This window comes from Myodes glareolus, chromosome 15 (genome assembly GCF_982192425.1).
Source record: "Myodes glareolus chromosome 15, mMyoGla1.1, whole genome shotgun sequence".
In the NCBI taxonomy this organism is placed as follows: Eukaryota; Metazoa; Chordata; class Mammalia; order Rodentia; family Cricetidae; genus Myodes; species Myodes glareolus.
Window position 1 is genome coordinate 18454486 of NC_142040.1, and position 17479 is coordinate 18471964.

At 43.0% G+C, this 17479-nt stretch overlaps 1 protein-coding gene across 2 annotated transcripts in view; it reads right to left on the minus strand.

The window, feature by feature from the left end:
* Atg10 (autophagy related 10) overlaps nt 1–17479 on the minus strand; it is a 277766-nt gene that overhangs the window by 206577 nt on the left and 53710 nt on the right. For both annotated transcript variants that reach the window (XM_085676874.2, XM_085676875.2), the window contains one exon: nt 6120–6227. In XM_085676874.2, the coding sequence (XP_085533000.2) occupies nt 6120–6227 (108 nt within the window). The remainder of the gene's footprint in view (nt 1–6119; nt 6228–17479) is intronic.

Genomic DNA, 17479 nt, shown 5'->3' on the forward strand with positions numbered 1-17479 from the left:
AGAAGTCAAGAGATGCAATAACTCACAGAACTGCTCTGTCAACTTTAAAAGCATTCTCTTATTTGAGAATTGGAAAATGTGACTGACACCTACAAGAAAGGAAGCCTACGTAGATGGATGGTGACTCCACATTGAACTGCTGGATCAAATAAACAAATAAGAGTCCCCAGAACTTACAAGAAGAAAGAATTGTGGGTTTCACTCTTTAAAGAGATAAAAAAATAATAATATTTAAAATCATAATAGTCAACAGCTAATTCAAATGATAGTAAATGTGCTTGGATTAAATTGTTTAGGCTATAACAACTGTCAATATTTTATTTAACATTTAGTTCTCATTCTATTGGCTATATAGAAGATCTTCTTAGTAATTGCATCCATTGCACATGCACCTTACTTAACCAATCCATTATCATCACACTTTATGATGGCTTCTGTTTGTTTCCGATCATAAATGGCAGTGTGGCAAACAGGCTTCCTGAAAACTTTTTGCACGTATTTCCAGCTAGCCTTTGAGCACTCTCTGCAGTTTATTCTGATGCAAAGGCTCTAACTACATCAGACCAGTAGGTTTGCTAAACAGAAGAATGGGGAAAGAACATAATGACGTGAGCACAGTAAAGTGCCACCCCGGAATGCTAAACTTCTCCATTCAGTAGAGATCACTCATGGCGTGGACACGACTTTAAACTCTGTCAAGTCACAACGCCAGGAAGTGTCAGTTCTCTTGTACTGTCAAACTACTTTCTAGTGCCTTCACAATCCCTGCCAACTTGTTAGACAAAAACTAGGAATTTGCCTTTTTATTCATCATTTCTATGTTAACTTTTTAAGCTAATATATAATGAATTGAGGAAGTTGCCTAATGTGTTTGGCCTCAGGATTGGTGTTGGCTATTGAGCCATGAAGCAGTAACCAAGATTCAAGCAACTTCCATGCAGTTCTTAACACTACTGAGCACGTAATCAATAAGGATGCCTTGTGATCAAATGCTCCTGGAGGGAGTTACTCCTAGAGAACATCGTACACAGGCAGCAGTGGGCAAGCAAGGCGTAATTACCAAATTGACCCGATTTCACAGACTCTGAGCACCTCTTCCTCTGCACACAAAGAAGAGCATCTGCACTAAGAAAATGGCTTCAGGGGGTAAAGTGCTTTCCAAGCAGAGATGAGGACCTGAGTTCAGAGCAGCCATGTGAAAGCTGAGTGTAGTGGCATGCACCTGTAATCCCAGCAGTAGAGGAATAAAAAGAGGAGACCCTGGTTTGCACTGGTCAGCTAGGTTTGCTGAACTGGTGAGCTCCAGGTTCAGTAGAGACCCTGCCTGAAAAATATAAGGTGAAGAGCAATAGAGAAACACACCATATGGACCTATCATCCATATGCATTCAGGGACATGTGTACAAGCACACCCACATACATTATACACATGAACACATATATAGACAGGAACACATACATACAGATAGAAACATGCACATATGTGGAGGACCGCAACCACATACTCCATTACAAGATGGCGCTGGCATCCGGTTTCACCGCCAGGTGAACGCACATGTGCTTGGTAACTTTCCACTGCTGCGTCCCTGCCTACTCCCGAGGCATCAGCTGGGATAATGGGCAGCGGACCAATCCAAGAGTGACACGTCCGAAGCGAGGACTGTTTCCTACATAAGGGATGGGTTCCCTCATTTCTGGGTCTCCGCCATGTAAGCTTATGCTCTCTCTCTCTCTCAAGAAGCATTAAAAGCTTTTCTGCAGAAGGATCCTAGTGTCCCACGTGGTTCTTGCAGGCGAGATGGTAGCGCGGGATATCTGGTGCTGAAACCCCGAGACGCCGGGAGACCCTGACCACTGCTCGCACCGCCGGAGACCCCTTGGACACATGGAGGATTCAGAACTGCAGGTCTGCATGCTCAGAGAGGTATGACTATTCCTGGATTTTTCGGTTTTGGGCTTGACTTGTTTCCGCATTGGAAAGGTTTCGTAGAGGCCCTGGTACTTCTTAGCAAGTCTCTTATCACTTTGAAATTGCTTAGAAGATGAATCTTGCCAGGCAGTTGTTGCAGAAGCAGAGGAAGTCCAGGATAGCATGTCAGAAACTGAGTGCAGTGAGAGGTTGGGCACGCACAAGAAAAGGACAGTCCCAGATAAGGAAAAAGGACCCCCCGGTGGTTCTAAGAAAATAAGAATGGGGGAGAAGATTGACATATAAGGTCAAAAGCTTTCTGATACCAACAATAAGAAAAAAGGACAGATGTATGTTATGTTGCTTGTGTTGTCTTTTGTGTACTGGACAGGAGAAAGATATTTGAATTTAGAAACTGCTAAAAAAGGTATTTTGAATTTAAAATATGGGCCTAAAGATATGATGTTTTGGAAAAGAGGTTCTGTTTTCGTCTCCACAGAAAATGAGAGTCTAAGGGTGTACTTGAGATTTATGTGGTTTGAATCACCGAGACCTCCTGAAATGTTGTAGTGTATACCCCTAAAATGCAACGTCCCAATTCAGCAGGAAGTAGCCAGAGAGACTAACAACGCCCAAATTCCCTGAAAGATTATTTAAATGAGGTCCTTTCAATGGTTACAGAGCAGCAAGCCTGCTTCCCTGAGTTCCGCTTCACTCCGTGCACCAGTTTGGACTCAGAGTGAATGCAGCTGTGGCTAGAAGGCAGCTGGAGCAGAGCTTTGCTAGGTGGCTGTGGTAAAAGGCACATTGCGCCAGCCCAGTCGATGCCTAGCCTGGCGGATGCCACAACAGTGCCGAGAATAAGAGCAGTGCCACAAGCTGCCAAACCAGAAGACTTGCAGTGTACCTGAAACTGTGAGGGGCTCTGAGGCTGGAGTGGCTTCTGCTCCACTTGGCTAAGCTGATACACTTGGTTTATCTAATGTTTCAGGATCTGCAGGGAGGTAGATGCGAAAAGCCCTTGGATAGGGTCATTGGCTAAATCTGTGACTATGGCGCCTTTCCCATCTGCCCCGAGAGCTGTAATGGCTCCCGCGCGGACCTTGAGATGTTGCTGGCCTGTGCCGCCTCGGTTACCGAGGGGTCCGGGTGTCGGCTCCCGCCACACTCCCCACCAACACAGCTGCAGAGAACAAGGCCAGCCTCGCTGGAAAAGCAGTAAAACCCGGGGTGGAGCCGCCACTATGGGAACGGGCTCCATAGCAATGCAAGCCGAAAACTGGCAGAGCAATGCGGACCCGGCGCGGCTTCCCTAAAGGGGGATTGTTTAACGGGGTTTACGCCTGCCGAGTGTGGCCTAGGGGGAAAAGGCCCATAGTTTCCAACACGCCTCTGATAGACTTCTTGATGCAGCTGGAGTATTGCGCCCCTGCGATCCCAGATGCAGTGACTGATTATTAAGCAATTGTCTAGTTATCTTCTAGGTAATTGGACTGGAGAATTTGATGAGAAAGTAGCAAGGATGACCCTCTAAACAATGACAAGGGCATGACCTATACCGATACCAGTTCTTGTTAAAAACAAAAAAAAGGGGGAATAATAAAGGAGTTGCCCCCGACGCCAAGAGTGGTCATTGCCATGGCTCTGTTCACTATAAATTTTTTAAATTTGGATGATAATGGCCAAAATGCTGCAACATGACATTGTTCAGATCCGCAGCGGCCCAAGGATTTGGTTAAATGGAAAGATGTGCTTTCTAATGAATGGAAAGGCCCGGATCCCATTCTATTGAGATCCAGGGGAGCTGTTTGTGTGTTCCCACAGGATCAGAAAAACCCATTCTGGGTGCCAGAGAGACTGACTGAACAGTGAAAGGTGACCCACAACATGCGGACTCGCCTAAAGATTTGGCTTCTGTTCCTCCTGCCATTTTGCGGATGGATGACAACGGTTGTGATGGAGCAGCGATGGGGGATACTCTCAGCCTTCCCGAAGCCGACACCAGTCAGCCATAGAGTGGCGGTGTTTCCTCGGTTTTTTACAACCAATAAGACTCTGGGGCTCTCCTACCTTCCTAGAAATGATTTATAAGCTTAGCCGAAGGATTCCAGTCCTGGATTGTGTCCTTCATCTCCTACTTCAAAGAATGGGTGGGGGTGGGAATTTTTGGAGCAGCCCTATGCTGTGGAATAGTGTTTCTCCTCTGGATGGTCTGCTGACTCAAATCCCAAAGTCGTAGGGACAAAGTGGTTATTGCACAAGCGCTGGCTGCCCTGAAACAGGGGGCCTCTACTGATATGTGGTTATCTATGTTGAAGCAGTAAGGTTTATGCCAACCAGCTCCCGCACCCCTAGGACAGTGGTCCATTGCACAGGGTGGAGTGCTTGGTTTAGCTAGCCCTGAAGGTTGTCGAGCTGAAGAGCATCGCACAGAGAATGGCCCTCTCTGAGAGATATGTCGCCCTGCATAAGGGTTTCCTGCCACATAGTCCCTTTCCCAGAAAAATGGCAGAGGGCAGGCCGGATAAGTTCCAGGTGTCATGAACCTAGGGGCAGATTCTGTGTAAGCCAATTATAATGTTTCCACTTTGGGAAGTGCGACCTCTATCTTTGCCTTCTGAGGGAGTTGCCTTTCTGCAAAGAAGTAAAAAAGGGGGAGATGTGGAGGACCGCAACCACATACTCCATTACAAGATGGCGCTGGCATCCGGTTTCACCACCAGGTGAACGCACATGTGCTCGGTAACTTTCCACTGCTGCATCCCTGCCTACTCCCGAGGCATCATCTGGGATAATGGGCAGCGGACCAATCCAAGAGTGACACGTCCGAAGCGAGGACTGTTTCCTACATAAGGGATGGGTTCCCTCATTTCTGGGTCTCCGCCATGTAAGCTTATGCTCTCTCTCTCTCAAGAAGCATTAAAAGCTTTTCTGCAGAAGGATCCTAGTGTCCCACGTGGTTCTTACGGGCGAGATGGTAGCGCGATACACACATATACCAAAAGGAACATGTACACACAGAGAGACAGAAATATACCTTAATAGGCACAGACAGGAATGGATATACACACAAACAGAGAACACACACACACACAAAGACATGTATACAAGCATCTCCTCACTCTTTACTAAAATGCTCAAAATTTAAACAGTTTTATTTCTTTGTGCTAAAGCAATTAGGTCCCCATCAATCATCTTCCATCTGTTAAAATTCAAGTGCTTCCTGAAGTAAAAGTATATAATTATGTTGTAGCCATCAAACGGAATGCCAAGCAGCCACCAAGAAAACTACGGATTCTTCATTAACTAACATGGAAATGCCCATGATATTCTTCTTTGGTACCAAAATACATGTATAGGAGAAACCTAAGGAAAATAGAAACTATTTTTAAAAATACTAATATTGCGTACCTACCTGAAGGTGTATAGGAGAATTCTTTCACTTTATATATTTCCCTATTGTTCATTTTTCAGAATGGATAGGTACAACCTTTCTTAGGAATAAGAAGCATATTGCCAGGTGGTGATGGTACACACCTTTAACCCCAGCACTCGGGAGGCAGAGACAGGAGGATCTCTTTAAGTTTGAGACCAGCCTGGTCTACAGAGTGAGTTTTAGGACAGCCATGGCTACACAGAGAAACCCTGTGAAAGAAAAAAAAAGAAGGAAGGAAGGAAAGAGGAAAGGAAAGGAAAGAAACATATTAAAGCTATTTGCATTTTGATTTAAAAAACCTGAAAATATCTAGAAAGTCACAAAGAACTCAGCACTTCAATGACATTTAATTTTGTAAATTTCTCAAGTTAGCCGACTGAAGTATCCTAAAGAATGAGACTCAGGTTCTACAAAGTTCCCAAAGGCTAGAAAAAAAGTCAATGTTAGATTGTACTCAGAGACAGGTCTGTATAGAAAGAGATGTCATCAAAAAATAATCAAGGCAAGAGATGTTGTGTGTCCTCAAGTCCAAGGAAAAGTGTGACGGGTCACCAGAACTGCAAGGACCCACAGTGGACACCACCATTCCTGTTCCCATCACGGTCAAGAAAACAGCCCCTCAGAAATGAAGTGCACACATCTACCACCAACAGTCCCAGGACCAAAAAGCTATTAATTTTTTAAAAATATAAACATATATAAAACAGATTAAAAGTTTTAAATTTATACTTCATGAAGACTGCAAAAAAGACCACAGCGCACTACATTACTTACCTCTGTTGGAAGACACACGTGTACACTGGCAGGTGTTCCCAGATGTGATGCCGTCATCCCATTTTTTATTTGAAACTGTGTTTTGCACATGTAGCCATCAGAACATTCCTGCATTGCACCAACAAAAAAATACATTAAAAATGACAATTAATTTAAGAATTGGTCACTTGAAGAACTACAATTTCGCTTAAGTTCTAAGTCATGCAAAGAGACACTGAACACACTGAATGAGACAAGGTAACAAGGGTAAGAAGACTAACCCAATGCACACTGCGCATCACTTGGTAAACGTGACTCTTGCTGTCTAGCATCCTGTTCAGGGATGTGCTTCTTCTACTCTGCTCCCTTTACCAACCCACAACACCAAGGTCAGACACAAAACTTCAGGATGGTGAACACCTGAAGACTCACTTAACCTCACAGACAAGGACCGTGTCATGAGGAAGATTGTGCATAGAGAGATTTGACAGTTCACAGCAAGGCTGGAAGTGAGCAGGGTCTTCTGCTGTCTCTTCAGTGGGAGAGATGTCACAGAAAGATTCCTGGACACTGCCTGCCAGAGCTCTCTGAGGAACGTGCATTTTCCATTTCCTTGGGGAGGCTGCCGCATTCCTTGCACTATAACTTGAGAAAGTTTTGTCTTGTACTGCACTGTTCCCCCTGGCACAGTGGTTCTTGCTCTGTCTTCAGGAGACAAAGTTCTTTCCCAAAGAACTGTTCTTTAGAGAGTTGAAAATACCCAGGCTGTTTTAACATACGAATTACAAGGCATTCTCAATTGCCCACTGTTTTGTTTCTTCTTTTGAAAGCCCTTTCTGTGTGTGCATGACTGGGGATACGTGTCTTTGTAAGTTTACATGTGTGTGTGTGTGTGTGTGTGCATGCGTGTGTGCGTGTGTGCGTGTGTGTGTGTGTGTGTGTGTGTGTGTGGCCACAGAGGGCAGAAGAAGAAGCTGGGTTCCTGAGAGCAGGAGTTACGAGAGCTCCTGATGACTGACCCAAGCCCCCGTCCTCGTGACTGAGCAGTACGTCCTCCTAACACATGCTCTCAGGCCACCCATGGGTGTTCTGAGGACCAGAAGCATTACCATCACCTCAGCACGGGACATGTAGTGTCTGCAACCCAGCACCATGCCCCAGAGGCTGTATGTTCAGGATCCCCAGGTAGGGCTACATATTTGGAGATACTGGGGTAGTGTATAGTAAAAGCCTTTACTCAAAGGAATTGCAAGTTCAGTGCACTGGCATTAATGCTCACCCTAGCTACATATGAGACTCCATCTCAGACAGAGTTCTAAATGCTGCGGCTGGGGTCTCACCTGAGACCAATTAAGCCAGAACTCACATCACCACAGCTTCTATTTCCTTGCCAGGGTTAGGAACCACTTGAGCACCTGATGAACTCAGAACATCAAGGAAGTAATCGACAGCTGCCTAGGAAGAAAGGGGCAACTCAAGACCTTGATGAAGCCCATAGCTCAGCCCAACCTTTCCAAATGCGGAAATCCTCTCCACTGCTCCTCACTGTGACAGTTTCACCACGCTGAGACAGTAAGTGACCTTTGTTACCCTAGACCCTGTTTCCCAGCCCTGGCCTAGTCTTCTGTAGTCACCACAAATCATCTTAGAACTCTCCTAACTACATCTGTTATCTAGAACCCCTGTTACCCATCTGCTGTAAAGCAGTTGCTGTACTTTACCTCTTGCTAACCATCTGCCATAAAGCAGTTGCTGTACTTTACCTCTTGCTAACCATCTGCAGTAAAGCAGTTGCTATTCTTTACTGTTAACTACAGAAGAGAAACCAACAGGATAAGTCCAGGTGCAGTAACTCAAATACCACAAATAAAAATCCCAAACACCTCTTCATAGCCAAACTTTTTTACTTTTTTAAACAGAATGCCCATCACGAATTTACAACAGGACTCACAAATGTGCAAGATTAAACCAGAAGTAAATATGTCTTCTAAAATATAACAAAAGGCTGGGGATGTAGCTCAGCTGGGAGTGCTCGCATAGCATACACAAAGCCCTGGGTTCCTTTCCAGCATTGCATAAAGGCATAATGCAAGAAATTGGGATGTGAACATAGGAGTATCAGCAGTTCGAGGCTATCCTCTGTGACTGAGGTCTAGAGAGCGGGCTCACGGTTCAGAGCATTTACTGCGCTATCAGAAGACTGCAATGTGGATCCCAGCACCCATATCAGGCAGCTCACCAAAACTCGAAGGGTTCAATACCCCTTTCTGACCTCCATGCCCCCGACATGTAAACATACACATACACTACATGAATACATAAAAATAAATAATAAAATACATCTTTAAAATAAAAGAGAAAATGTATGCTTTATAGAATAAAAAGTCAAAGGACAAATATAAAAATGAAAAAAACCTCATCACAGAAAAGCAATAACTTACTCGATCTACACACAGCCTTAAATTCCTCAAAATGCAATTGTTACAACAAATCAATTTTTTAAAAAAGACTAACAGCCCAAGGAAAATGAGCAAAGGATGGGTGGCAATGTACATAGATCGGAAGTCAGAGAGAAAGACTACCACAAGGGAAATACATGTGGATAAAACGATGTTCAATGTTACCCATAAGGAAAACGCAACTTTAGAATTATGTGATAATTTTTTGAATGATCTGATTGTCAAAGATCAAAAGACTACATGGAGTAACATGCGGATAAAAATGTGGATGAAATAGACAGGGACTCCCCCCCACACACACACACACACATTGCTAAGGGCAGAAAAATTTAAATCAGTCATATATCCCTAAAAAGCAAGCTGGCAAAACCCACCAAAACTTAAAATATACTGTGGGGTATGGTGGTGTACACCTTTTAATGCCACATAAGAGACATAGGCAGGTGTATCTCTGTAGGTTCGAGACCACCCTGGTCTACATAGAAAGATCCATGGCAGCCAGGAGTGAGGCTGTCTCAAAAATTTAAAAAAAGGGGAAAAAGAAAGAAAAAGGTACATACACTGGAGTCAGGAATGTATCTTAGAGGCACAGTCACATCTGCAGAGAGTGAAACTCATGCAATGGCACTCACCAAAGTTTCGCTTTGATGGCCTAAGATCTAGAAATACTTCAATAATTATCGATGAGAGTTGGTAATATAAATTATTACACATGCAAATAATGAAATTCTACACAACTACAAAAATTGCTAATATATAAGCATTGAACATTACTCAAGATAGTCTTAGATTTTTCTTCCAAGCATTTATTAGATATAAGTGTATATGTTATGTGAGCCTCAAATATACATGTAGAAGATACCTAAAACCCTACTCTCATTGGCAATCTCTGAAGGAGCAAATAATAAGGAAGCACAGGAAGAATATTTCCCACCCTTTTAAAATGTATCAGCCTGTGTGTCTTTGTGTAAGTGATGCTTGCTTCACACAACTGGCACATCTGCTTCCAGGCCATCGTGTAACTACTGTACAAACAAATGTTAAAACTTTTGCAGAGAAAATATCCTGTGGGTTCTATAGAATCCCAGAGAGACCAGCAAGCTTTATGGGGTAGTGCTGATGCATTCTGGACGGAGATCTGAGAATTTCCCAACAGAACATGTTTGGACTTGCTTTCCACAGCTGTTATAGGGCTATGCCACCCATCAAGAGAGCTAGATTATGTTTGCTAGAATCCAGCCACACAAAAAATTATGGAGCTTTTCTTGCTAAACTTTCATAGGTTTTTACAAATTGTCTCTTTTATTTATTTATTTATTTTTTTAAAAGGTTATCTAAAAACCCTCAGCTGTCCTTGGGAAAAAGCATGGCACTGGAATTTAATGCAACCATCCAGGATGACCAGTCATAGAAATAGCCTGGCAAGGCCAAGGCAGGAAGATATCTAAAGTGTTAGGTCACTCCTGGAACTGATGAACAAGGCCTTCAAGGTAAGCCGAAGCCTAGGGTACAAGCCAGACCTGAGACATATATTGACATATATGTGTTGGGCCAGATTGGGTCAGAGGGGGGAAAAAGAAGATATTTTAGATATTTTCATTTTAAATAATATGTATTAGAATTTTTACAATAACTATATATCATTTTCCTAGTAATATTAAAAAACTAAAGACCCAGCCCCAAAAAGAAAAAGTAATAGTGCTCTGTGTATAAACTGAAGTTTTTAGGACCAGACATATAAACTGAGGACATGACCATTCCAAGTATAGGCAAATGTTTTTATTGTAGACAGGAGGAAAAGAACAGTCGATGGCATCTGGATGAGTCCAGAGCAGAGAAGAAAAAGGGGTAGAATGAACATGGCTGGTGTGGGAAGTCCTTCTGTATATGTGTAGCTGTTATTGGTTAATGAATGAAGAAGCTGGATTGGGCCTATAGCAGGGCAGAGCAGAGCTAGGCAGGGAAAACTAAACAGAATGCTGGAAGAAATAAGGCGGAGTCACAGAGAAGCCATGCAGCCACCGCCAGGGACAGATGTGACAAATGCTGGTAGATGCTGGTAGGCCATGAGCCTCATGGTAAAATATAAGATAATAGAAATGGGTTAACCAAAGATAAAAGAGCTAGCTAGCAATATGCTTAAGCTATTGACCAAACAGCATTTTAATTAATATAGTTTCTGTGTGATTACTTTGGGAGTCTGGGTGGCCCAGAAATGAACAAGCAGCCTCCCCCAACAAATTGGTATGCCTGCATGGGGCAAAAATTTCCATGTTTAAGAAAGTTTTTTTTTGTTTGTTTGTTTGTTTTTAAATAAAAGGCTTCTAGACCCACAAAATGGGAACTGAGGGAAGCTTCATGGTAACAGCAATTTTTCAGATAGGCTCTGTTTGCAAGCAAGGTGCAGTAAAAACTGCATGGCTTCTTTAAAAAAAAGCAGCAGCTTTCTATTTTGGCAGTACAAACAGCTCTCTTTCTTAGGAACTCTGCTAAGGAGCATTTAAATGGGGTCTGTGAGCAGAGGGTTACAGCTTGCTGAATAGCAATACAGACCTGCTGCATGCCTAAAAATGGGGCAAATATACATGGCTCTCAGAGGCAACAAACATGCCTCCTCTATGTTGGACTGGGCGAAGCAAGCAGGCAGGGCCATGTTGGCCCTAGACACAGTCGCTTAGCATTTTAAAAAATAAAAGGGTGCTTCTGGTCAGAAAATAATTTCAGACACACAATAAAGACAGATTCATATATAAAAAACCTCTAAATGAGACACAGTGTGTTTAAAGAAATGTACATTGGCTTAGGAGAGAGAAGAAAAAGAGTATAGAACGTTATAAAAAGAAGTAAATGTTTTTTTTTAAAAAAAATAAAACAAAGTCTTTAAAGAAACAGAGTAAACTTGTAGAATAAGTAATAGAGTAAGAAAAATTAGCCATGTAAAGATGGAATATACAAAGAGAGTCTAGATTATGCCCAGTATTGTATTTTCCTTGAATTTTTTGACTGCAGAGAGACATTTGATTTTGGGGACTGCTAAGCTAAACCAACATATATACTTTAAAGGTACCTTGATTTCAAAATATGGGCCTAAGGATATGTTGCTTCGGGTAAGAGGTTCTACTTTTGTTTCCACAGAGGATGAGAACCTATGGAATTCTTCCAGACTAAAGTGTTCTATGAACCAAGACCCCCTGAAAGGTTGCCTTAAACACCCCCAAAAATTACGTCACCCAACAAAAAGCAGGAAGCATGCCAAAATTCCCTAAATGATTGTTTATAAATGTTTGTTTACATTTAAAAGGGGATATGCTATAGAGATTCACATTTGTATGGATCTTGGTTTATTGGTACAAATTTAAGGTCAATTTTGTTATATGTATATCTCTGCTCTTGATTAAGGTATTGTGTTTGTGCAGCTCATTTAAAAATGTAATGTATAATTAAGAAATACAGGTTAATAGATAGTCATCTATAATAGTCAAGGATGTAGTCATGTTAGTTAGGTTTTCTAGACATACAGAAATATTTCAGTTAAATAGGTATTCAAATCTTTCAGAGACCTTCAGAATATGGCATTTAAAATGTTTTAAGAACTTAGGATTTTTCATGACAATGAGAAACATCTGCTCCCAGCAGCACCAATCTGCTTCAAGAGGATGATGGGCACTAAAGAGGCTCCTTATGGCATTGGTTAGCCATTTGGGCAAGAAACTGTTCTTGCTTGGACTGCTTGATGCTATGCTGTATGAACTGGACATGCAAAACCCACAGAGAAATTACTGCAAATTTGCCTAAAGGTGAAACGATTCTTCGGGGTTCCTGCTTCATGAAAAAGTCCACTAGACATTTTGCAGGACACAGAAAAATGTGACTGACAAAATTGCAAATATAGGTGGAACTGTCTTTGAAATTTCATGCTTCATGGAAAGGTCTGCCAGACACTATGGGCCTATAGGCTCAAGATGGATGCCCCAATGTTTCAGAAGAACTTTGAGTGACTGTCCAGGCAGTGAGATGTCTCTGTCAATTCTAGAGCTTTGGAAGTTGTTTACAATGTGCTTCCTGTTTACTCAGGTAATAATATATCCTTCGGCAGTCTTTGATGGAGTTGAAAAATAGATAGTTATAATTACAGTTTTCCTTAGTCATGATAAAAAAAAATAAAATAGATATAAATGTAACTGTAACTCTTGAATGACATCTGTTTTGTTATATGTTATTTTACTATGTTAAAGTTAAAACCTTTTTTATTTAAACAGAAAATGGTGTAGGAACTCCTTATGTATATGTGTTGCTTTTATTGATTAATGAATAAAGAAACTGGCTTGGGCCTATAGCAAAGCAGAACAGAGCTAGGCAGGAAAACTAAACTGAATGCTGGGAGAAAGAAGGCAGAGTCAGAAGACACTATGTAGCCCCAGCAAGGACAGATGCAGGATGCCAGACAGAACTTCACCTGATAAGCCACAGCCATGTGGCAATACAGAGATTAATAGAAATGGGTTAAATTAAGATTTAAGAGCTAGCCAATAAGAAGCTAGACCTAATAGGCCAAGCAATGATTTAATTAATACAGTTTCTGTGTGGTTATTTTGAGTCTGGGCAGCCGGGAACAAACAAGCGGTCTCCAACAACACATGGCCAGCAGACTGGACCTGGTTATTAGATGGGCAAGGGAAGGGGCAGAGCGAGGACAAGAGTGGACGATAAGGAGAGTGCAGGCAAAGGAGAGCAAGAAAGAGGACACCAAGAGAGGACAAAAGGGAGCAGAGACCAAAAGAGGAGGGCAAAAAGGAGTGGGGACCAAGAGAGGAGGGCAAAAAGGAGTGGGGACCAAGAGAGGAGGGCAAAAAGGAGCAGGGACCAAGAGAGGAGGGCAAAAAGGAGCAGAGACCAAGAGAGGAGGGCAAAAAGGAGTGGGGACCAAGAGAGGAGGACAAAAAGGAGGGGGATCAAGACAGCACACAACCTAAATGGCAGGGTTATAAGGGAATGAGAAGATGGGGAAAGGAAGCCCATGAGCTGCAGAAGTTTAGGGTAGGGGGCAGGGTGAGTAGAGCTGATACTTGTGATACTGAGGAAGCCTGGAAACCAGCATGTGCTTTGCTATGCACCAAATGTGCTGTTGTAGGCAACAGAGATATCCATTTGTTTCTTTTGAACCTGATACCCCAGGGGGCTTTGATCTAGGTTGGGAGCTGGCAAAGCCCAGGCTGACTCCCCATGTGTTCTGGGACCAATATGGTTCTGAGATGAAATGCTCTACAAACAAACCTTGTTTTGTTTTCTTCCCTTTTGAAATAATCCCTGCAGGTGCTAAATTGTATGGAGACCAGTGCCTCCTTCTCAAGTTACTACCAGATTATAGCACCCTTCACTGTATTTTTCGAGTAGATATTGTTTGATGCTTCTTAGCTTTCAATTTTCAATTCTATTCAATACAGCCCTGCTGTGAGGCCCAGCACTGTGCTCACTTATAGACAAGTCAGTTTCACGCAATAGCTCTTGCTCCCTTTCCCGCGGGACTCTTGAACTACCAGGCCCACCTTTTTGTCACCCCCAATCCGCTGCTGACATTGGGAATAGGCAGAAGAACCACGCCCTTCCCGAGCCCTGCAAAGAGGACACAGGCCCCAGAGAGAGGGAGCAGAAGAAAACCAGCTCCTTGTTGGCCAAAAGGAAAAAAGGAAGTTACCCAATGCAATCTAGCCAAAGTATCTGGGAAAAGCATGCAGATATTTACCTAAGCTGAAGTTCGCAGCCTACTTACTTATCTTGCACAAGTTTTAAAGGAGAGTTGTATCTTAGATGATGCTTAGCTCTTCTTATTGGACAGAGCACTGGAAGTGAGTTGACAACACGCGAGGTCCCATTCTCCTCACTAATAGTTCCAACCTGACAACATTGGTTTTCACTATTAAGCATTTTCTTTCCCTTCTCCCTCTTCTTCTTCTTTTTTTTAATAATGTTTTGTTTTCAGGTTTTCCAACTTGCCCATTTTGCGTTTTCAATTTCCAGCTCATAGATGTGGGACCTCCATGTGTGCCCTCATACTTTTTATTATATTAAGCAATTTGGTCTGGCCTCCCAGAGCATTCCTTCTGATTTGTGCCAGAGGAATGGCCAAGGGTGTTATAACCAATCGGGGGCCTGCTGGAGAAAACTAATTTTTTCTCTTTGCTCCTGTGTCCAATTTAGGTTTGTAAAGATTTTACCATATTTTGTCTGTTTACTCTCATTGAAATGTTCTCAAAGGTCTGGCTTTGCTTTTCCAATATCAGAGATTTGAAAGGGAAACAACACACAAACAACTCAATCCCTGACGGTTGTCCCTTTTCTCCACATTGAAAGTTATTCAGAACCTTATCCCTTTCAGACACAAGTTATTGATCTTCTAGCTACTGGCTGTTATGAAGAGTTAAACATTAGTTAATTTTCCACTTTATTAAGTTGAAAGAAATGATAGCTCTGATAGCAGAAAAGGCCAGGTTGCCAAGGTGTCGTTCTGGTTGCAAAACACTATCCATGTGAAGCAGTAGAAACAATTTCCTCAGCTGCCCAGCTTTTAAGGAAATGAGCTTTCTCAGCTTACCTCTTTGGGGAAGGACCTTGCTGTAAGGGGAGGGGAGGGCAGAGAAGGTAAGAATGTCCTCCTGGGAACAGACACACCCCTGCACAGTTTCAGAGACTAGAAACCCAAAAGCATGGCTAACCTTGCCAGCACATCTTCCTAGGTTCAGTGGAGACTCCTAACTTGTGTGTGAGTGTGTGTGAGTGTGTGTGTGTGTGTGTGTGTGAGTGTGTGTGTTCACATGGAAATCTTCCTAGGTTTCCTTGTCTACAGGCCCAAATTTCCCTCTTCCTACAAGGACACAGGTCACAATAGATTCAGGAGCTGTCCTAATCCAATATGAGCTCATTTTAATCTTTATCACACCTACAAAAAAGTCACATATAAAAGTGCATGAACTTGGATGACAGTAGGGAGAGGGCACAGGCATGGCACCACCCAATCCTGTAATGGAAGAGGCAGGCAGAGTGAGTGAAAAGCAGCCCTATATCCCTTGCACCTAAAATGGCATCTTGCTCAGATTAACAGCCCAAATTGCAATTGTCCCAGCCTGAGAGTCAGGCCACAGCCTTGGAGATGTTGCTGGAAACCTAAATGATACCAGCCAAGAACAGAGCAGAGGGTACCAACAGCTATTAAAGAAGACCATACTCTAGTACAAGATTGCTTCTTCAACCGGGAACCTAGATAATGTGAGACTGAAGACTTTCCCGAGGTCAAAGGGACACTTAACATTCACTAACTAAAAGAGCAGCTGATGTGTGGTGAATTCAAACGGTGCTCAGAGAGGAAGGACAGGAAGGAGAGGTGGCTGAGATCCACTGTCTTTTTTTTTTTTTTAAAGATAACTAAAGTTTCTTGACATATTTCCCAGAATGAGTCACAGTCTCTGGCCTCCAAGCCTGTGCACGTCTAGAGCTCTGCACTGAATGTCTTCTCTTTCTGTATTAATCAGAGCAAAGAATCAATGTCTCAAGGAGACAACCTAGGGCAGTGGAGCCGGCAAGGCCAAGCCAGTGCCATCTCAGAGGCAGCAGCTCAGCTCCCTGCCTATCAGAGGCTGTGAGCCTCACCGAGTCCTTCTGTGGTGCCCATGTCCTGACCTCCTGGGCTACTCATGGTCTCCTACCACTGGGCTCCAAATATGTGAGCTGCACACAAACTAAACCAACCAATGACTGGACATATAATATCTTTCCATAAAATGTCTACCTAAAACTCATTTAAATAGGGAGAACACACTGGTGTCATACAAAATGCTCTAAGTGCTCCTTCAGCCTATGAACCATGTTGAAATCAGACATTAGATTTATCTTTCCACATTAAGAAACTAAAATTCTAGCCAAAAAGAAAAAAATGAATGGAGAAGGCATTTTCAGACCTTGAATACAGACAGTGTCCAGGGCAGTGATTTCTGGGAGAAAATAATAAACAAGGGGATCCAGCAAACATCCCAGCTCACAGAAAACTTTTACGCCACAGTACAGAGGCAGTAAACCCACAGTGCCCGAGTCTGAAGAGCCAGAGCTCAGAGTTCAGAAAACGGAGAGAGTAGAATGTGGGGAGAACACAAGATAGGTCCTGAGAGAGAATTCTGAAGACTGCCAGAATACTGTGCATCTGACTGAGCAGTGTTCTGCACATGCACGGAAGTAAACTATTGGGGCCTGGGAACCACAGTGGATGAAATTAAGCAACCTAATCCTCAAAGCCCACACAAGGCCAGGAGCCTTTCATATGCCCAGCTGCCAGAGCAGAAGACGTCCCAACACGCACAGCCAGGAACAGCATCCTCAGCATACCTCGGTGGTGGTCCAAATGAGAACTAATCTAAAGGCTGGTTGAGACCTGCCCCACTATATCTTAAATACAGTCCCTGAGAGAATCAAACTGATTGGCAGGGAAAAGCAGCAATGGGGAAAAGGGCGAAGTCGGTCAATAGGCAGTGAGAGCCATGGCTGTTGCCTTGAGCAGCATGGGGACTGTAAGCAGAGCCGCGCTGCAGACTTCAGCAGGGCTACAGGGGATGGTGGATGTCCTCACCACGGAGGACTGACAAGGATTTGAAGTGATGGCTATGTTAATCTCCCCAGTCCAGCTGCTACACAATACAGACATGTACTGTACCTTCTTAATAGAAGCACAAAACAACACAGAAAGTTTCAAAAGAAAAATCAATAAAACCAACTCCAGGGATCCTCACTGAATGTTTCAGGAAAGGAAAACTGCAGCATAAACAGTATCTGAGATCCAATAAATAAATAAAAAAAAATGATTGGGCATGCCCAGAAGACAGAAAATCGGACTGAAACCATAAGTTAAAAAAAAAAATCAGTCAACAAAAAGGAACA